Source organism: Thamnophis sirtalis, unplaced genomic scaffold, assembly GCF_051295495.1.
Source record: "Thamnophis sirtalis isolate CommonGarterSnake01/CBP01778 unplaced genomic scaffold, rThaSir2_p1.2 scaffold_3, whole genome shotgun sequence".
In the NCBI taxonomy this organism is placed as follows: Eukaryota; Metazoa; Chordata; class Lepidosauria; order Squamata; family Natricidae; genus Thamnophis; species Thamnophis sirtalis.
Genome location: NW_028261383.1, coordinates 22,200,607 through 22,222,906, shown reverse-complemented (window position 1 = coordinate 22,222,906; position 22,300 = coordinate 22,200,607). Strand labels below are relative to the sequence as shown.

The 22,300-nt window shown below is 42.8% G+C and overlaps 1 protein-coding gene across 1 annotated transcript in view; it reads left to right on the top strand.

Moving 5' to 3' along the window:
* Nucleotides 1-22,006, top strand: part of LOC148047542 (uncharacterized) — a 37,086-nt gene extending 15,080 nt beyond the window's left edge. The window contains 1 exon segment of the mRNA XM_087708370.1: nucleotides 19,661-22,006. Within this exon segment, the coding sequence (XP_087564496.1) occupies nucleotides 19,661-21,783 (2,123 nt within the window). The 3' untranslated portion in view covers nucleotides 21,784-22,006.
* The last annotated feature ends 294 nt before the right edge of the window (nucleotides 22,007-22,300 follow it).

Sequence of the window (22,300 nt, the reverse complement as noted above, 5' to 3'; positions counted from 1 at the left end):
ACACTTAAACAGTTCGGCATACAGTTCCGCTGCATGGAGCTTTTTGAGCATTGAGCGGACCAATTTCACGTGTTCTTCACATGTTTCCGTGTAAATAAGGATGTCATCAAGATAGACCGTCACGCCTTTGTACAGGTGTTCATGCAAAACTTCATTTATCAGTTGCATGAAAACAGCTGGTGCCCCCTGCAGACCAAATGGGAGTACTCGGAATTGAAAACAACCAAGTGGGCAGTTGAAAGCAGTTTTCCATTCGTCACCCTCTTTAATTCTGACTCTGTAATAGGCCTCTCGTAGATTTAATTTTGGCATCCTTCATTAAAGTTAGTGGGTAGAGGTTCTGAACACAGACAGCATTCAGGTTTTTGTAATTAACACAGAGATGAAAGGAGCCATCTTTCTTTTCTCTGAACAGAACTGGAGCAGCTACTCGGGGCCTAGCAGGTTCAATAAATCCCCTTTGCAAATTCTTGTCAATAAACTTCCTTAACTCACCCATTTCATGGGGGGGGGGGTGTCATCGGATAAATCTGAGGTTTTGGAAGTTTTACCCTGGGGAGAATATCAATGCTGCAGTCAGTGGCACGGTGCGAGGGTAATTTATCAGATGATTTTTCACTGAAAACATCTCTTAGATCCCAATACTCTTTCGGGATATTCTCCTCCCCCTCAATTCTTTCTTGCCCCCTTGCTGCTAGGTTAGAGGCAGCCTTAGGGAGCCCCCCCTCCCTCAGGGAGTGTAGTAGATCAGATGCATAACCACCCTTTCCTCCAATTGATGCGTGGGTTCCATTTACGTAACCAGGGCAAGCCTAATATAAGAGGCCGGTCCATTCCTGGAGTCACAATAAAACTTATTGTCTCTTGATTCCTAGACATGCAATAGAAAATATGAATATAGTACAAAAACAGGATAGAATTACTTACAGACAGCTTCTTACCCTGGAAAGGGGGGTATTACAACTAAAATCCTTAGAGGTGCTAAAAGAGGAGAAGGTAATTCAAACATGGTTCCAGTATAGGCAGTTACAGGCCAGGTGGAAAATAGATTAAAAAATTGGTTTTATCCAAGTTGAGGATAATCTATTTAAACAAATAAGAGATCAAAGCTTAATGCATATAAAGAGGATATACAATGTATTAGTACAGATGGATTCCGAAACAGAATTAGTTAAAGATTGCATGATAAAGTGGGCTCAAAATATTGAAGAACCAATAATGTTGGATACATGGGAAAGAATTTGGGTAAGAAATGTGAAATTTACACAAGCCCAAAACCTGAGAGAAAATTTTTACAAGATGTTATAGATGGCATTTAGATCCTAAAAAATTGGCTTCTATGTATTCGAATTTACAACCCAAATGTCGGAGATGTAGTTCTCTTGATGCTACATACTTCCATATATGGTGGACTTGCCAAAAGGTTAAGGCATTTTGGATAAAAATATGGTGGATTATACAAAATATTCTTAAAAAAGGGATAAAGTTTACTCCTCAGTTATTCTTGTTAGGTATAATTACTGACTGTACAGCGGTAAAGATTAACCTGATTTTGCATTTAATAATGGCAGCAAGACTGTTGGTGGCGCAATACTGGAAGAAGGAAGATTTGCCTACAATCCAAGAATGGACATGGGACTAAGAAATTCCAGATAGCCTATGGTTAAGATTAGGAATGATTTAAATTGTTTAAAGTTAGTTTAGCAAGGAGGAGCTAAGTTCAACGCACAGATGTTATTAATTTCTTATTCTTTTCCCCCTCAATATATCTTAGACTGTGGTTGTTAAATATGATATCTATACTGTGTACGGATTCTGGGAAGTCGGGGGGGGGTATGTTGTGGGGGGGAGGGGGGAGGGGGGAGGGGGAGGGGGAGGGGGGAATTATGCTAGGCTTGATTTTAAAGCAATATGATTGCACATGTATATTGACTTCTCTTACAACATGATATTGTCTATGTAATAATATACATGTGATTATATGTTATGAAAATGGAAAATAAAAATTTTTGGCAAAAAAAAAACAACTTATTGTGTCTTGGTGAGTTCCCATCCACGTGTCTATTGGCTAAATGGACAGGGCTCCCTCCAGCTATTGAGCTGTCCAACTGGCAAAAAGCAATCGGGACTTTTAAAGTTTTCAGTTTCAGTCCCAATTTTTCCACTACTTCAGGGCTAACAATGCAACGTGTGCAACCCGAATCTAAAAGTACCAACATTTTTTCCTGCACTCCAGTAGAGGGCACTTTAAGTTCAACTGGGATAGGCATGGGCCCCGATTGGGAACTTACCAGACGTTCATCGTCAGATTCGGTTTCACTTTCCTCCAACGAGGATTAGGTTCCACCCCTTCATGGCAGTCTCCCTCCTCTTTCTGGGAGGTTTCTCTAGCTTTCTCTTCCCCCTGGTAAAGGGCTTAGGGGTCATATTGGTGCTGCAATTTGTTGCTCGATGCCCCTCTTTTTTTTTTTTTTTGGTATTTATTTGGTATTTATAGGCCGCCCTTTTCCCTGAGGGGACTCAGGGCGGCTTACAATCCATAGGAGGGGGGGGGGGTGTAATACAAAACATAAGACAATACGTGGAAAAAGAAAATAAAACAGTAAAACACAACTTTCATTCAACATTCGGGTGGGGTGGATTAGGAACTTATCCCCAGGCCTGACGGGATAGCCAGATCTTAAGGGCTGTGCGGAAGGTCTGGATGGTGGTGAGGGTGCGAATCTCCACGGGGAGCTCGTTCCAGAGGGTCGGAGCTGCTACTGAGAAGGCTCTCCTCCGCGTAGTCGCCAGTCGGCACTGACTGGCGGATGGAATTCGGAGGAGGCCTAACCTGTGCGATCTGATAGGTTGAAGGGAGGTAATCGGCAGGAGGCGGTCTCTCAAGTACTCATCCACTACCATGGAGGGCTTTATGGGTGGTAAGTAACACCTTGAAGCGCACCCGGAGATCAACAGGTAGCCAGCGCAGCTCGCGGAGGATAGGTGTTATGTGGGCGAACCGCAGTGCGCCCACTATCACTCGCGCGGCCGCATTCTGGACTAGCTGAAGTCGCCGGATGCACTTCAAGGGCAGCCCCATGTAGAGCACATTGCAGTATTCCAGCCTAGAGATCACAAGGGCTCGGGTGACTGTTGTGAGGGCCTCCTGGTTCAGGTAGGGTCACAACTGGCGCACCAGGCGAACCTGGGCAAATGCCCCCCTGGTCACAGCCGACAAATGATGGTCGAAAGTCAGCTGTGGGTCCAGGAGGACTCCCAAGTTGCGAACCCTGTCTGAGGGGTGTAAAATTTGACCCCCCAGCCTGAGCGATGGAACACTGGCCAAATTATTGGGAGGGAAACACAACAGCCACTCGGTCTTGTCTGGGTTGAGTACCAGTTTGTTAGCACTCATCCAGTTCTTAACGGCCTCAAGACCCTGGTTCATCACGTCCACCGCTTCATTGAGTTGGCACGGGGCGGACAGATACAACTGAGTATCGTCCGCATATTGATGGTATTTTATCCCGTGCCTCCGAATGATCTCGCCTAGCGGTTTCATGTATATGTTAAATAGTAGGGGGGATAAGACCGAACCTTGCGGCACCCCATATGTTAGGGGCCTCGGGGACGATCTCTGCCCCCCCAACCAACACCGACTGCGACCTGTCCGAGAGGTAGGAGGAGAACCACTGCAAAACAGTGCCTCCCACCCCCACCTCCCGCAGTCGTCGCAGAAGGATACCATGGTCGATGGTATCGAAAGCCGCCGAGAGGTCAAGGAGAACCAGGATGGACGCATGGCCTCCCTCCCTGGCTCTCCAGAGATCATCGGTCAATGCGACCAAAGCGGTTTCTGTGCTGTAACCAGGTCTGAAGCCGGACTGGAAGGGGTCAAGGTAACTCTTTCCCACAACGGAAACAGATGAACAGCTTGGATTTGCTTGCAGACCCACTTCTCTCTCCTTTAGGAGCTCCTGGGGCGGGAGGTTGGGAGGGATAGCCTTTTCGCTTTCACTATCTTCACGGTAATTATCTCTGGCTAAGTCAATCTCCACATCCGCAGCCAGTTCATACCAGGGCTGAAGTCGGGGGGGGGGGGGGCTGTTTACACAGTTCTGGTATACCGTATATACTCGAGTATAGGCCGACCCGAATATAAGCCGAGGCACCTAATTGTACCACAAAAAACTGGAAAAGTTATTGACTCGAGTATAAGCCTAGGGTGGGAAATGCAGCAGCTACCGATAAATTTCAAAAATAAAAATAGATACCAATAATGCCATTGCCCATTGAATAACATATACAGCCTGCCTGTGCCCATTAAATATACAGTAGCCATTGTAAAAATTTGCTCTGCATAACAAATTATTATCACACAATACCGGTGTATTCAATGAAATACTTCACTCACCTCATGATGCTGATGTCCCGCTGTGATGATGATGTCCCGCCTCCTATGACACACAGCACAGTGATTCCTATCATTGGATCACTGTACCAGAGGAGGTGGGACATCGCTATGTGGCTGCTTGCCATAACAAGGAGGAGGTGGGACATCGTTGCAGAGCGGCAGGAGGGGGAGGAAGGGGAATCGTAAGACAGCCCTGCATTACATTAGAATGTGAGGAGGGGGGATGGTGCAGTGCACGCTGCGCGGCAAACTGACACAGAGGGAGGGGAAACGCAGGGGCGCCGGGCCATTCACGAGCGTCACCCAGCGGCATGGCCCCGCACCTTTTTCTCCTCCATTTCGGGCAAATTTTTCACTGACTCGAGTATAAGCCGAGGCGGCTTTTTTCAGCCCAAAAAGTGGGCTGAAAAACTAGGCTTATACTTGAGTATATACAGTATGTCTTTGTTTAGCCCGTCCATGAAACCGTCCATTAATGCCTCTTCGGATCAACCACGCATATACACAGATAATTCACGAAATTCTTGTATATATTCAGCAACTGGCCTCTTTCCCTTGGTAAGAGTTTTAAATTTAATTCTTGCTTTACGCTCTGTGAGTGGATCATCAAAGCGTTTCCAGAGGGCAGCCATAAATCTATTATAGTCTCTCAATAGGGGGGAATCAGCATTATGTAGGGCCACCATCCATGCAGCTGCCTTATTTTCCAATGCCATTGTAATTATTCTTACCTTGGCCTCTTCATTTGGCAGATCGTCTCCAAACATTTGCATGTAATTCCATACTCGAACGAGAAAAAAACCTAAATCCTTAGATTCTCCTCCAAACTTCACATCCAGGGGAGGGGGGACTTTAGCCATCCAATGTCTGTGGGGGACCCCTCCCCCTCTTGGAATGTTTCTGGCTGCTGCTACTGGGGTTGGAGCTGGGTCATCCTGATTAGTTCCACCTTCTGCCCGCCCGGCTCCTCTTGGGCGGAACAAGTCCTCTGCATACCTCTCCTCTGTTTCTGGGAGATTTGCTTCCCTTTCAGGACCACTCTCACGGGCACATCGCCTCTCCCAAGCCCCTTCAAAGAGCTTCATCACCTGAGACATCATAAGGTTCTCCTCATCTGCTACATGCCAAGCAGCTGCTGGTCGTCTCTGTCTCCTCGTGGTAACTCCAGCCGGAGGTTCCTCAGGATAATCCTTCCGTCCCACTCCCCGCATTCATCTGGGGCGAACGGATCGTTCTTCCAAATGCAATCCAGCCATTCGCTCCGTTTCCAAAGGGCACGAGGACGCAGCTGCTCCCATGTACTCCTCTTGATCGCTGCCTTGGTGGGACATCCTTCAGGGTTTTAGGATGTTGTTGCGCTCCCCTCGGAAGGTTTTAGCTCCAGGATGAGTGCGAAACTGAGATCTTGCTTAATGTCACGGCGGCCTCCCTCAGTAACCAAGAAAGAAACCACTCAACTCCATTTTGCAGAATTAAGAGTACTTTTACTGGTCATGAGTAAATAGCAGCTAGGCAAAGCAAGATCTGAGGCAAAAGTGCGCGTAATCATAGATATCAATATGTGACCCAACCCCCTCCCCTTGGTAACCCCATCCCATAGTCCAATCCGTACACCCCACAGGTGTCATGTGGGAGACATCTTCAAAAATCATCATCAGGTTGGTATGCCGGACAGTTGGCCTTGGCGGCAACTCCTCTATCTGCAACATGCACAGTAGATGGAGAGAACAAGTCCCTTTTTACAGTCACTCCTGCACAGATATAATTCCCCCATCCAAACACCATGCCCCCGCTTCCCGTTTCAATGATAGCCGAAAGCAAGCAGCAAAACCGAGGCTGAAAGTTAGAATCGCAGGCCCGATCAGAGGAAGGGCCCTCCAGTTGGCAAAAGGGAAGAGGGTTAATGTCTACACAGACAGTAAATATGCATTAGGAGTTTTACTTTCTCATGCGGCTATTTGGAAAGAAAGGGGGACGCTCAATGCCCGGGGAGGGGGGGCAATCAAACATGGGCCACAGATCATAGAATTATGTGAAGCTGTAAACTTCCCTCACGAGGTTGCAGTCATCCATGTCAGCAGTCATTCCGACAACGACACCTTGGTGGCAAAGGGAAATAGGTCAGCAGACAAGGCAAAATAAGAGGCCTCTCAGCTGGTTCCTGTACAGGTCTGTCCCCTGATCCCCTCTACCAGTTGCAAACCTCCCTGTCCAAACCATCCTATACTAAAGAGGAAGAAAAATGGGCTCAAGAACTGGGAGCCACTTGTCCCTGGACGGCTCGTAGAATTTAGGACAAAGGGTGGTGGGTGCCTAAGGTTCCCGTAAGACACGCGTGCCACAGGCGGTATGAAGAGCCATTTGCCAGGGCATGCGAGGCATTGCCCTGCGCTGGCCAGCTGCCTTTGGCCTTCTTTTGAGGCCATTTTTCACCCTCCAAACTTCCGGTTTGCTCGTAGGGCCAGTTTTTCACGCTCTGGAGGCTTCAGTCTGTTCCCGAAATTCTGGTTCTCCCGTAAATCTATTTTTTGCACTCCAAATGCTCCTATAAAGCCTCCCGGAGCCGGGGGGGGGGGGGGAAAGCACGTCAAAAATGGGGGGAGCGCTGGTCGTGTGCACATGCATGCTGGGGTCATGTGCATAGCATCATGTGTGTGAAACACCCGCGCACGCCCCCCTCCGCTCCCCCCGCTTTTGGCACATGAGCCAAAAAAGGTTTGCCATCACTGCCCTAAGAGCTTTACTGACCCAATTACACAAAAACGGAATCTGGGAGGGGGGTAGTAGTAAGTAGTAAGCTATTTACCTTCTGTAAGTAGCTCTTTTATTGTTTTGTGTACTTACTTTGATCTTATTTAAATAGTAAGTGCACAAAATAATACATTTCCTTTTTATATCTTCTTTTTGTAGATCATCCATTGGGGCAAAGAATTAAGTGACATAGTCTTGGCCACTCCCATCTGGTCACATGACTGCCAAGCCACTCCCACTCGGTCACATGGCCGGCAAGCCACTACCACAAAGTAGGCCACACCTACAGGTTCTGATAAATTTTGAAACCCACCACTGGGTTGAACAGATTTTAAAAAGCCCAGCAAGCCCCTTCCTCTCATCTCTTCTTCTTCATTCAACATTGAAGCATGTGATCACCTTTTCTGTTCAGAACTCAAGCCATGTCCTCCTGTCCACCATTAAACCATCTTTCCATACATCTGGCCAGTAATGGATAGGCAGAGAGAATGGTGCGATCCGCTAAAGAAGCCCTATCTTGGGTGAGGCCGGGAGATTGGCAAACACGGGTTGATCAATTCCTCCTCATTCAGCACCTCATGGCAAGTGCTACCACCGGGAGAAGCCCTGCCGAGCTTCTAATGGGTCTAAGTTCGCGCTTAGACCGGCTACACCCAAACAACTCCACCCCGAGATTCAGCTGGTCAACTTAGACACTTTAGCGTAGGGGATTGAGTTTATGCCCACAACTATGCTGGGGGAGGAGGGGACTCTGGATTCCTGCCACGGTTACAGGCATTACCAGACCTCGCCTGTCGTCAATTGGAGCTCGAGGATGGTTGAACTTGGAGGTAGCACATTGACCAACTCTGTGGCCACCTCTCCCAATCCAACATTAGGCAACCAGAGGTAACTCCTGCACAAGTTAGCCAAAGCCCTACCCAAAAGAAGCACGAATTCACTCCTTCCACAGACTTCTCAAGCCAAAAGTACCAGGGTACTTATCTGATGAAGTTGTAGGGCCGCAACGAACTCCGAGTGAAGCAGCTCCAGAAACTCCAGCCGCGCCTGTGGAAAGTTCCAGGAGCTTCCACCAAGCGAAGCCACAGAGATAACAGGTCCATCCAACCTGATTGAAGATCCAGCACCGACTGAACTGCGCAGGTCTGGGCGAGCCACCAGAAAGCCCGCCTACCTGCGTGACTACGTCACAAACTGGACGAACCCAACTAAGAGAAGAAGGTGTTACATACTGACAATCTGTATGATAGTTTCCACCAAGGTCCTCTGTTCCAACAGGAACAGTATTCGAATCTAATTGGCCGAAGGGTCTGACAGAGCCCTCATAAAAGGGCTGCTACCAGACAGAGTGTTTGCTGGATTGTACATAGTTGTCACTCAATAAATAGTTGTTGTTTGCTTGTTGAAGCCTGAGTCTGCCTCATCCATTCACCAAATCTAACAATAATATTCTGCCTTTTCAATATTTCCTAGGATATTTCATTTTTCTCGGAGAGGGCTGGGTGCTAACTTCTTATAGTGTGCTGTAATTACCTAAAAAGACAATTCAGTCCTAGTCTGCAGCATCACAGGGATAGTAACAAAGGCCACATGGAGTGTTAGTACTGTGTTATACTGTATTAGTAAGACTAAACTTTGAATACTGCATCCAGTTTTGATCACCAGGATACAAAAGTATTTAGACTGTAGAAAGAGTGTAGAGAAGAACAACAAAGTCATGTAGGGGACTGGAAGGTAAAACATAGGATGTACAATTATAGGAATTGGGTAACAGAGAGAAACACCGGAGTGATGTGATAGCAGTTTTTCAGTACTTATTATATTTCACTTGACAAAGCTGCAAATATAGGTTGCTAGGAGTCTGAACATGACTGATAGCACATAATCAGTGAGAGGATCTGGCCAATGCCATAGTTAGATAGGACAAGTCTGTTTTTCAGCCTCCTATCAGGAGATGGCAGCATCTGTGACTGAAGAGCCAACAGTACAATAGTGGCCTCTCCGATTGACCTTAAAGGAGTTAAAACCATCGAGCATTGTATTGCTAGAAAGGATGGAAAAAGGAGCACAGAGGAACTTCCTCATCCAAAACACTCACGGAAGAGAGGGGAGAGGAGCGTATAGAGAGGCTCTTCCGAGGCTCGAAGCAGCAGCTGGGAGGTGAGTTGAGGGCTGGTGGGAGGAGAATCCGGGAGCCACTCAGGCTTTTTGGTTCCCTCCACGGCCTGGAAGCAGAGAAAAAACTAGATAGAATGTGGAATAACAGCTGGGAGGGATCTTTGAGGTCATCTAGTCCAGCCCCCTGCTCCAGCAGGAGACCTTTTACATTTCAGGCACATGACTGTCCAGTCTCTTCCTGAAAGCCTCCAGTGATGGAGCGTCCACAACTTCTGCAGGGAAACCGGTTAATTGTTCTCACAGTCAGGAAACGTCGCCTTGTTTCTCGGTTGCTTCTCTGCCTGATTCGTTTCCATCCATTGCTTCTTGTTCTGCCTTCAGGTGCTCTAGAGAAGAGGTTGAGCCCCTCTTCTTTGTGGCAGCCCCTCAGATATTGGAAGACCTCTATCATTTCACCCCTCGGCCTCCTCTTCTGTGGACTGGAAGATTTCCAATTTCAACTCTTTTGTTCTGTTATGGACCCTTTTATGTTTTCTTGGCAATAATATTGGACTGATCTGCCACTGTGTCTTTTTTATTTTTTTTACTTCCACGTCTAGCCAACAAGCAGGATATTTCCTATTGGTGCCCCATCCATGTATTAACCAGGTTCAACTAAAAAGGTCCTATTGACCTTTTTAGTTGGCTTTTATGGTGCCTTTTACTATGGCACTGTAAAAGCAACTGCAGACATGGTCCAGAAATCTGTGGTACTCCTAACACTTCTTCAGTGACCTGAACAAGTCAACAGTTCCTGTGGTTATGAACATGCAGGAAAAGGAGTTGCACCAATTTGGGTTCTGCCAATCAGCGGACGTTTATGATGGTTGCAGCATCCCACACTCCTGATCCCCATTTGTGACCTTCCCAACTAGCTTCTGACAAGCAAACTCAGTGGGGATGCCAGCAGGAAGTTGCCAGTCAGGGTCCAGTGAAATTGCCTTTAACAACCCACAACTGCAGAGGAACAGATGCAAGTTGGCTCTGTCAGGTGACATCATGCTTCACAATCAGGCTGCTTAGTGACACATGCAAGTCACAAATGCAGTCAGTAAGTGAGGACTGCTTCAATGGGAATGTCAACAGAGTAGTTGTGGAAAGTATTTTCTGTGCTTACTTAGATCTCAGGACTTTCATGGGCAAAACGGTTGTTTCAAATCTTACAGAGGCTTTAGGCATCATTTCATCAGTTAAAGCCCCCACATCTCTGAAAGTAGCAGTAGCAATAGCAATAGCAGTTAGACTTATATACCGCTTCATAGGGCTTTCAGCCCTCTCTAAGCATTTACAGAGTCAGCATATCGGCCCCACAGTCTGGGTCCTCATTTCACCCCGCTCGGAAGGCTGGAAGGCTGAGTCAACCTTGAGCTGGTGAGATTAGAACCGCTGAACTGCACATAACAGTCAGTTGAAGTGGCCTGCAGTACTGCACCCTAAGCACTGCGCCACCTCGGCTCTCAAGTATTGAAAGGTTTCACTGTAACAATTTTGGAATACTTTTTGGGCTGAAAACACATAGATTTTCCAAATATATAAGTTTCTAGGTTTGTTTATATCTCTGAATGCATATATCTACAATTGTATAATCTATCCCCATCACTTCCAGATATATTTCACAGAAGCCCTTTGCAGTGCTAAGAATTTGGGGGTTTTGTTCACAAAAAAATTATTAATTGATCAAAATATAAACTATAGAAGTGCAAAGAAAACTGAAAATAATGGTAGAAGGGAGGAAAAGGGGGAGCGAGATAAGTGTAGGGTTAAGGGGATAAGGAAAAGAAAAGCATTGAATTCTGACTCCTTTTGGTGCACTAGAATAAGGTGCTAACATAAAACCTCAACTATTTAGTTTCATAAGATAATGTAAACTAGCCACTTCTATAACAACAAACTTATCTAATCTACAGAACCCAAAATCAAACTATATTTTTTCTCTATCTCAAGATCAAAGTTCAAAAGCAGTTTCCACGTACAAACAAATTATTCCTGTTCTTTTCTTATCAGGTTTTGTGGGAATGAAAAAATTCCTCCATTTTTGTGCACAAAGTATTCCTGCCCCAATCAACATATATAACAACTGTGTTTCATTTTTTAAAAGTTCTTTATCCATTAAGCCTAAAATAATCCTGTTTTATTTTATATTCACATTCATAGTCTTTAAGATTTATTAAGATGTGTATCTTATTCCATTTCTTTGCTTTGTGACATGCCCACCATAAATTATGAAAAGCTCTTCTTTATATTTCCAAAATTCAATGCTTTTAATGCATTCCAATTAAATGTATAATATTTTATTTCCATTTCATTCTATACAATCAGATGTTTACTGTGCATAACCGAGGCATATAACATTGGATAATAAACACAGCCCTCACTTATATAGAAAATGCCCCCTACAATACAAACCCAATATACCTTGGCCCACCATACACCCTCTTTCAACCCCCTCCAACTTTCATTCTTCCTTCTCTCATACCACTCTACACCTACTTCCCCTCCCCCTCTATCTAACCCTAACCCTATCACTCCCTCTCTTAATCCATTCCCTCCCTTCCTTCTCCTCCTCCTCTCTCTCCCCCTCTCCACCCTCCTTCTTCATTCACTCAGCTCCTCCCTTCAGTATACTTCTATAACCTTCCAATATATTGAGTTTGCTCTGTTTTAACGCTAACATTAAAAAGCCACAGTATACAAGTGCAATTATGTACTTTAAATTATATTTCCCCCCTTCTCCCCCTCCCCCTAGATCACCACCTCCCTTCCCTCCCCCCGACTTCCCAGAGCCCATACCCGGTATAACTTTTTGACAATCACAGTCTAAAATATCTCTACATTGAACTCAGCTTCTTACTGTTACCCAAATTTTAAACAATTTAAGTTATTACTGATATTAAGCATAAGCTATCTGAAGTTTCTTAGTCCCATATTTGCTTTGTGTATAATCAATCCATTTTTTCCAGTCTCGTTTATATCTCTCGTTTGAATGTTCTTTAAGATATGCTGAAATTTTTGCCATTTCGGCTAAGTTTATAACCTTCAAAGTCCATTCTTGAATTGTAGGCAAGTCTTTCTTTCTTCTTCCAGTATTGCGCCACCAAGAGTCTTGCTGCCGTTGTTAGGTACAGAACCAAATTAATCTCTACTGCTGTAAAGTCAATACATATACCTAGTAAAAACAGCTGGGGGGTAATTTTATCCTTTTTTTTGAAGATATTTTGCAGGATCCACCAAATTTTTATCCAAAATGCCTTAACATTACGACATGTCCACCATATATGAAAATACGTAGCATCAAGAGAACCACATCTCCAACATTTAGGCTGAACATTTGAATACATAGAAGCAAGCTTTTTGGGATCTAAGTGCCATCTATAAAACATCTTATAAAAATTTTCTCTCAGATTTTGTGCTTGTGTAAATTTTACATTTCTTACCCATATTCTTTCCCATGTGTCCAGCATTATTGGTTCCTCAATATTCTGAGCCCATTTTATCATACAGTCTTTAACCAATTCCGTTTCTGAATCCATCTGTATTAATACATTATATATCCTCTTTATGTGCATTAAGCTTTGATCTCTTATTTGTTTAAACAAGTTATCCTCAGCTTTTACAAAGCCTGTTTTTTGGTCTATTTTCCACCTGGCCTGTAATTGGCCATACTGAAACCACGTTTGAACTACCTTCTCTTTTTTAAGTACCTCTAAGGATTTTAATTGCAACACCCCTCTTTCTATAATAAGGAGTTGTCTATAAGTGGTTCTATCGTGTTTTTGTTCTATATTCATATTTTCAGTTGCATGTCTAGGAATTGCCCACATGGGCAATTTGTCATTTAGTTTATGTTGATATTTTTTCCAAACCCGCAATAAGGCATTTCTTAAAATATGATTTTTGAAGTTCTTATCCAATTTTTTGTTAAATAACAAATAAGCATGCCAACCATATAGCAAATCATGTCCCTCAATATTCAATATTCTGTCATTGGTTAAATGGATCCAATCACTAATTGCAGATAAGACCACTGCATCATAATATAATTTTAAGTTAGGTAATTTCAATCCTCCTCTTTCACGTACATCTTGCATTATTTTCATCTTTACCCTCGGCTTCTTTCCTGCCCATACAAATTTGTTGATACCCTTCTGCCATTCTAAAAGATTCACATCTCTTTTGAGTATTGGTAACATTTGAAACAGAAATAAAAATTTTGGTAAAATATTCATTTTCACTGCCGCTATCCTTCCCAGCAAAGATAAATGCAGTTTCTCCCACCTTTTCATCTCTGTTTGTATACTGTGCCAAAGTGGTTCATAATTATGCTTATATAATTTCCCATTTGAAGTTAAAATATTAACTCCAAGATATTTGACTTTTTTAACAACCTCACATCCTAACATCGCTCCCAATTCTTCCTTCTGTTTGATATTCATATTCATTGCTAATATTTTGGTTTTTCCTAAATTAATTTTAAATCCAGAGACTTGACCATATTGATTAATCGTATTCATTAAGACCTTACTGGATTCTTGCGGTTGTTTCAATATTATAACCAAGTCGTCCGCAAAAGCGCGGACTCTGTATTCTTGCTGTCTGATCTTGATCCCTTTTAGACCCTCCAAGCCCCGTATCTTATTCAACAATACTTCCAAAGTTATAATAAACAATAGTGGGGACAAAGGACAGCCCTGTCTTGTACCTTTTTCTATTTGAAAGGAATCTGTTAAACTTCCATTGACTATGATTTGGGCTTTTTGCTGCTGATATATTGCACTGATTGACCTTAAAAAGCCATCTCCTATCTGCATTGTTTGCAGTATCTTCAACAAAAATTGCCAATTGACTCGATCAAAGGCTTTCTCGGCATCCAAAAATATGAATGCGGCAGGGATTTGATTGTTCTTTCCCAAGTATTCTAAAGCATTAATAATTAACCTGACATTGCTCTTCATCTGTCTGCCCTGTATAAAACCTGTTTGGTCAGTATGTATCAGTTGTTGGATAACCACCATTAACCTATTTGCTAATATTTTAGTAAAAATTTTATAATCTACATTAAGTAATGAAATAGGTCTATAATTTTTCGGCTGAGTAAGATCTTGGTCTTCTTTGGGTATCAACGATATGAACGCTGTCTTCCATGAAGGGGGCACTTTAACTTCCGATTGAATTTTATTAAATAATTCTCTAAGAGGTTCTACCATTTCTAACTGTAAGTTTTTATAATAAACAGCTGTTAAGCCATCTGTACCTGGTGCTTTCCCTAGCTTTAATTGTTTGATTACCTGCAGAATTTCCCCAGAGGTTATTGGTTGGTTCAACCTATGCCTGTGTTCTTCGCTAACTAGGGGGATTTTCTCTTATTTATGTCTAAGTCCCTAATTTTGTCCCCTTTATACAACTCTGTAAAAAATTCTCGAAATCCCTTTTGGATCTCTTCCTGTTGAAACACTTCCTTCCCTCTGTAACACAATTTGGATACATTTCGAGTTTTCCTTTTTTTCCTAATCTGATAAGCCAACCACCTGCCGGGTTTATTTGCATTGCAGAAAGTATTATGTTTGGCATATAATAAACTGGTGGCTACCTGGTCAGAAATCAGCATATCAAATTGAGATTTTAATATGGAAATTGCTTCTTTAGTCTTTATATCACCTGGGTTCAGTGTTAATTCCAGCTCTTTCCCTTTAATTTCCTCTTCCAATTCTTTACGTTTTTGCCCTTGTTTATGTCTATGTATTTTGTTTATATTTATCAATACTCCTCTCATATACGCTTTGCTTGCATCCCATACATATTCCATAGATGTACCCTTATTCATGTTAAAAACAAAATATTCAGATAACAATTTTTTACAATCATTAACATATTTTTCATATCTGAATAAATTCTCATTCAGCCTCCAAGACCTTCTTGCCTGAACTACCCTTCCCAGCTCCATCCAAACTGGGTTATGATCCGAAAGAACTCTGGCCGTAATCTTTGTCTTCTTCACCCTAGAAAGTAAATCATTAGTAATTAGTATAAAATCAATCCTTGAAAAAGATTGATGTCTGTCGGAAAAGAAGGTAAAGTCATATTCTTCTGCATGCCTTTCACGCCAAATGTCTCGCAGTTCGAAGTCGTCCATCATGTCAAAAAAGGATTTGGGTAACTTAGCTCGGAATTTAGTATTCGGGCGGGATGTCTTCTTATCTCTTTTGGTGTCAATCACGCCATTCCAATCACCCAATAATATGCACGACTTAAAGTCCCACTGTACTAATTTAGCATGGAGATTTCTATAAAATCCATCTTGTTGTTGATTAGGAGCATAAATTCCCAAAAGCAATGTATTTTTCCCTGCTAAGATTAAATCTAATGTGATATATCTTCCAAAGGGATCTGCTTCGATTAGCTCGGCTTTAATGTCTTTTCTTAAGTATACTACTATGCCATTTTTTTTTCCGTAGCAGAGGTCACAAAATGTTGACCAAGTTTGGGATTGAACAAATATTTTTGATCAGTTAATTTTATATGAGTTTCCTGCAAACAAATTATGTTGTTCTTAAACTGTTTAAGATAATGAAATATTTTCTTTCTCTTCTGTGGAGAATTCAGTCCATTAACATTCCATGTCAAAATCTTAGTTGTCATTTTTGGTTGCCTGAAGCTTTTTTAGAGCCTCCCGCATGGCCTGTCTCACCTTTGGTCTGGCTCCTCCCACAGCTTCTGAGCTTGTTGCTATAGCTCCTTGATCAATGGCCGATGATTGTGGAGATTGTTGCGTTGTAGCTTGTTTTTCTGTTTGTCTGGTGGTCGTACGGTTAGATCTTTGTTCCTTAACCCCTTGCCCTTCCGGGAGGGGGAGATGATACGTTTTGTCTGGTAGTTGTGTAGTTTGCTGTTTCTCTTGTCCTGCTCGTGGTTTTTCTCCATATCCCGATGGTTCAGGGTGCCCCACTTTCAGAATCTTATGATAGAAATCTTGAGCTTTCCATACAGAGTTGAGACGATATCTTTGCTTATCAAATGTAACAATAATGCCAAACAGGGCATCCCATCTATACTGTATCTGGTGCCTTCTGAGCTCTTCCACCAAAAAAGCATAATCTCTTCTGGCTCTTAGCATTTGAGGTGGTATCTCTTTCAAAACCATCAAACCCCGTCCGCCAATTTGAAGCTTGGTATTGTAGGACTCTTGTAATATCTTATTTCTGGATTCTCTTGTAACAAAATATATTACCACGTCTCGGGGGAGTTGCTTTTGTTTTGCCGCCCAAGAATTGAGGTGAAAATTTTTATCAATCTGCCAATCAAAATTGGATCCCGGTCTTCCCACCAGACAGTCAAAGGTCTCAGAAAACATCTGCTTTAAGTTCTCCTGTCTCTCTTCGCGCAGCCCCCTAACTCTTAATGCAAGTTCCATCTGGTTATACTGTATCATAATCGTTTGTTTTTCAGCATTTTCAACTTTTCGATCCACCTCTTCGGTTTTAGATGTCAAATTAGTTTTAGCTTCATTGAGAATCTCTAAGTTGTCTTCCATTCCAGCAACATATTCTGTCAATACGTTTACAATTCCCATCATATCATCATTCATTTTGGTGATCTTGGTATCAAATTTGTCATATAAGACTTTTATCTCATTGCTTATCTCATTCCTTATTTCATCTCTGAACTCTCTGAGAGCTTCCAAATTCTGATCCCTTGATTCTCTGAACATTTCCAGCAAAAATTCTTTCGTTAGTACATCTCCACTAGGGGGCATAGAAGGTGGGGGCTGCGACTTTGTGCCAGGTATGGGAGACACAGATTTAGGAAGTAATTTCTCAGGATTCGATTTTGATGCCATAATATCTTTGCTTCAAGCACTTAATCAAATTTTACTAAACCACTATGCCGAGAAGAAAAAAGAAAAAAAAATCCTCCCTTTTTTTGCCAAGAATTTTACGGAGGATTTCAAAAGGCTGGCATTACACCAAAACAGTTCAGCAAAACAAAACAAAAAACAGAGAAAACCCCTGTTTGGAATGTCTCTGTGTCAACAAAGAGTCTTTGAGAACTTTTAATTAGATAAGGGAGAGTCTTCAAAGGAGTGAGGCTAATTAGATCGTGAAAGGCTGCCAAAATATACCATCATTGCAAATACAAAAGCTGGAGAATCGCCATCTTGAAAATAATTACACAAAAGAAACTTTATAACACTGAAGCTTGAGTTTTCCTAAAAAACAAATGTAAAGTTCTCAAATATGGGCTCTGCTTGTATTAATTTCATAAAAAAATAATTTCAAAGTTTGTCCTAAGAGGGGGTTCTTTGCCTTGTGCCGTTAATACAGCAGAGAAATCTGGCCGGAGATGACTCAGCTTTGGTATCTCTCCCCCCCGTTTGCAGCAGAAAAAAAAAGCTGCAAACTACAAGGAAAAGTTCTTACCGGCTGAGCCGCTCTCTGCAATCTTCTTGCCTGAAGTTTTGAGATATCTAAAGGATGTTTAATTAGATAACGGACCAGAAATCTGGGGGCGGCTCAATTAAGCCGCTGCCGACGGCCAAGTCCCTCCCCAGAAGCCGCTTTTAATGCATTCCCAAAGCATATCATGCCATAAATAGTCATGTCATAAAAATCTTAATTCATGGCCCTCTAGCTCATGTAACCTCTTAATTTGGAGAGTCACCCACTCTATTTGCCCGACAAAACAAGCATCAAAGTACAATTTCAAATCTTGTAAACCCAACCTCCTCTTTCCTGAGCATCTTGGAATAACTTATATTTAATTCTTGGTTTATCCCTTGTAATATAAAGTTAGAGATCTCCATCTGCCATTGTTTAAATGGAGTATCGCTTACAAGTATTTGTAAAGTCTAAAACAAAATGCAATTTGGGTAATTAGGGTGCTGGAGGTTAAAACCTACAAAGAATGGTTATAGGAATTGGGCATGTCTAGTCTAATAAGAAGGACTAGTGGAGACACAATAACAGTGTTCCAATATTTTAGGGGCTCCTATGAAAACAAAGACATCCATTTATTTTCCAAAGTACCAAAAGAAACAATAGATGGAAACTAACCAAAGAAAGAAGCAACCTATAACTGAAAAGAAAATTCCTAACCATTATAGCAATCAAAAGATAGAGCAGCTTGCCTTCAAAGGTTTTGGATGCTCCATAACTGGAGGCTTCCAAAAAGAGATTTGACAGCCACTTCTGAAGTGGTAGAGCAGAGGGTTGGACTAGAAGACCGTTAAGGTCCCTTCCCACTCTATTATTCTGTTATATATTATATTCATCTTAATTACAGCGATTCTATCCAATAATTGCTATTCTAAGAATTTTTATTGGCCCAAGTCAACCAGAGAATTTCATGGTTGAATGCAAATGTGAACTTGGATCTCGGTAATCTTCAATGTGTCAAATAAATCATAATTTATCTAAGGTTATTTTAGCATTGTGGAATATTTCCTTTTTATTTTTAATGTATATAGTTTTCTTTTTTACATCTTCTGCAACCATTTCATAAAAAGTTTCTTTGAATCTTACAGGCAAAGAGGATGCCAATAAGAGAACTCCGGACAACTGAGAATAACAAGCAACGTTAAAAAGGAAAACCAATCAAGCCAGACATCAAAACATTTCCATTTCCTTCAGAAACCCATAAAATTCTCCTTCTTCCCCAGCAGGTAATCAAGCAGAGATTTCGAACTGGAAAAAGTAGAGTATGCAGAACACAAAGATACATTACAGGTAGTCCTCGGCTTATAACTGTTTAGTAGCCATTCGAAGTGACAATGCCAAGGTGGCGCAGTGGTTAAATGCAGCACTGCAGGCTACTGCTAGATCAGCAGTTCAGCGGTTCAAATCTCACCGGCTCAGGGTTGACTCAGCCTTCCATCCTTCCGAGGTGGGTAAAATGAGGACCCAGATTGTTGGGGGCAATATGCTGACTCTCTGTAAACCGCTTAGAGAGGGCTGAAAGCCCTATGAAGCGGTATATAAGTCTACTGCTATTGCTGCTATTGCCACTGAAAAACCTGACTGATGATCATTTTTCACACTTATGACTATTGCCCATGGTCACATGATTTATTTTTGAATTCTTGGCACCTAACTCACATTTATGACGGTTGCCCTGTTTTACGGTCACATGATCCCCTTTTGCAGCTCCACAGCTATTGTGGGCAAAGTGCGTATTTCAAATCACAACTGAGTGTGCATGAAATCATCCACATTGGAGAAAAGCAATACTAATGTGGTCAAAGCTTTAGTCAGAACTGCTCCTTGTGGTTGGTTCATGGAAGGACCCACATAGGGGAGGAGCCCTACATGTACTCCCAACAAAGTGAGCTTGGCAAATTGGTGATACATTACAGAACTCCCACCAGGGAGAAACCCTTTGAATGCGCTGACTGTGGGAAAAGTTTGAGTCTAAACACCGGCCTGCTAATATACTAGAGGATGCACACAAAAAAGAAATCATATGAATGTTCTGATTGTGGGAAATGTTTCAGCAGCCATTCCCACCTAGTGATACACCAGAGGACTCACACAGGAGAGAAACCCTTTGAATGTCCTGACTGTGGGAAAGGTTTCAGTCAGAATTCCCACCTAATGATACACCAGAGGATTCACACAGGAGAGAAGCCATTTGAATGTCCTGTTTGTGGGAAAGGATTCAGGAGCAGGTCCAACCTAGTGATGCACCAGAGGACTCACACAGGAGAGAAACCCTTTGAATGTCCTGACTGTGGGAAAAGTTTCAGTCAGAATTTCGAACTAGTGGTACATCAGAGGACTCACACAGGGGAGAAACCCTTTGAATGTCCTGTTTGTGGGAAAGGTTTCAGTCAGAATTCCCACCTAATGATACACCAGAGGACTCACACAGGAGAGAAACCCTTTGAATGTCCTGTTTGTGGGAAAGGTTTTAGTCAGAATTCCCACCTAGTGATACACCAGAGGACTCACAAAGGAGAGAAACCCTTTAAATGTCCTATCTGTGGGAAAAGCTTTAGTTATAATTCCAGCCTGGTGACACACCAGAGGACTCACACAGGAGAGAAACCCTTTGAATGTCTTGACTGTGGGAAAGGTTTCAGTGCGAATTCCCAACTATGGATACATCAGAGGACTCACACAGGAGAGAAACCCTTTGAATGTCCTGTTTGTGGGAAAGGTTTCAGTCAGAATTCCCATCTAATGATACACCAGAGGACTCACACAGGAGAGAAACCCTTTGAATGTCCTGACTGTGGGAAAGGTTTCAGTCACAAATCCATCCTGATGAGACATCAGAGGACTCACACAGGAGAGAAACCTTTTGAATGTCCTGACTGTGGGAAAGGCTTCAGTCAGAATTCCAACCTACTGAAACACCAGAGGACTCACACAGGAGAGAAACCCTTTGAATGTCCTGACTGTGGGAAAGGCTTCAGTCAGAATTCCAACCTACAGAAACACCAGAGGACTCACAAAGGAGAGAAACTCTTCGAATGTCCTATTTGTGGGAAAGGTTTCAGTCAGAATTCCAACCTACTGAAACACCAGAGGACTCACACAGGAGAGAAACTCTTCAAATGTCCTAATTGTGGGAAAGGTTTCAGTCAGAATTCCAAGCTACTGAAACACCAGAGGACTCACACAGGAGAGAAACTCTTCGAATGTCCTAATTGTGGGAAAGGTTTCAGTAAGAATTCCAACCTACTGAAACACCAGAGGTCTCACACAGGAGAGAAACCCTTTGAATGTCCTATTTGTGGGAAAGGTTTCAGTCACAAATCCATCTTGATGAGACATCAGAGGACTCACACAGGAGAGAAACCCTTTGAATGTCCTGACTGTGGGAAAGGTTTCAGTCAAAAATCCATCCTGATGACACACCAGAGGACTCACACCGGAGAGAAACCCTTTGAATGTCCTGACTGTGAGAAATGTTTCAGCAGGCATTCCCACCTAGTGATACACCAGACGACTCACACAGGAGAGAAACCCTTTGAATGTCCTGTTTGTGGGAAAGGTTTCAGTCAAAATTCCAACCTGGTGATACACCAGAGGACTCACACAGGAGAGAAACCCTTTGAATGTCCTGTTTGTGGGAAAAGTTTCAGTCACAAATCCATCCTGATGATACATCAGAGGACTCACACAGAAGAGAAACTCTTTGAATGTCCTGATTGTGGGAAAAGATTCAGTCAAAATTCCCACATGGTGGTACACCAGAGGACTCACACAGGAGAGAAACCCTTTGAATGTCCTGACTGTGGGAAAGGTTTCAGCCAGAATTCCCACCTAATGATACACCAGAGGACTCACACAGGAGAGAAACCCTTTGAATGTCCTGACTGTGGGAAAGGTTTCAGTCAGAATTCCCACCTAATGATACACCAAAGGACTCACACAAGAGAGAAACCATTTGAATGTCCTGTTTGTGGGAAAACTTTCAGTCACAAATCCAGCCTGACGACACACCAGAGGACTCACACACGAGAGAAACTATTGGAAACTTAGACGCTTCCTGTAAGTTAACTGTGACCCCAACCTGAAAATGGGAAACAAGATGTTTAACTTACCAATTAGCACAGACATAATGTATTTCCGTGTTAGGCTGTTTTTGAGGAACATATAAGAAAGCTTGTCTCCATAAGGAGTTTGTTCAATTGTACAAATGACTGTCTTGCCTATCTTGCTCGGAACCTTGGTACCAAATAAAGTTACTTCTTTTCATCCCGAAGTCTGAGTCCTTAATTTTTGACAACAATAGAGTCTCCACATGGTCCCTATAGGCCTTTCTCTCCCCCACAGGTCTTTCCTTCCACCATAGAGTCTCCACATGGACCCCATAGGCCTTTCTCTCCCCCACAGGGCCCTCACTTTACTAGAAGCCTGCAATACTTAGGCCTGACTCCCCCACCCCCCTACCAGGCGTCACAGCCTCTTCCTCCTCCATACCTTTTGAAGATCTCTGAACCTCATGTGGGGAAGAGGGCTGGATATGTATATCTTGCCTGTGTGACTGTGTCAACGA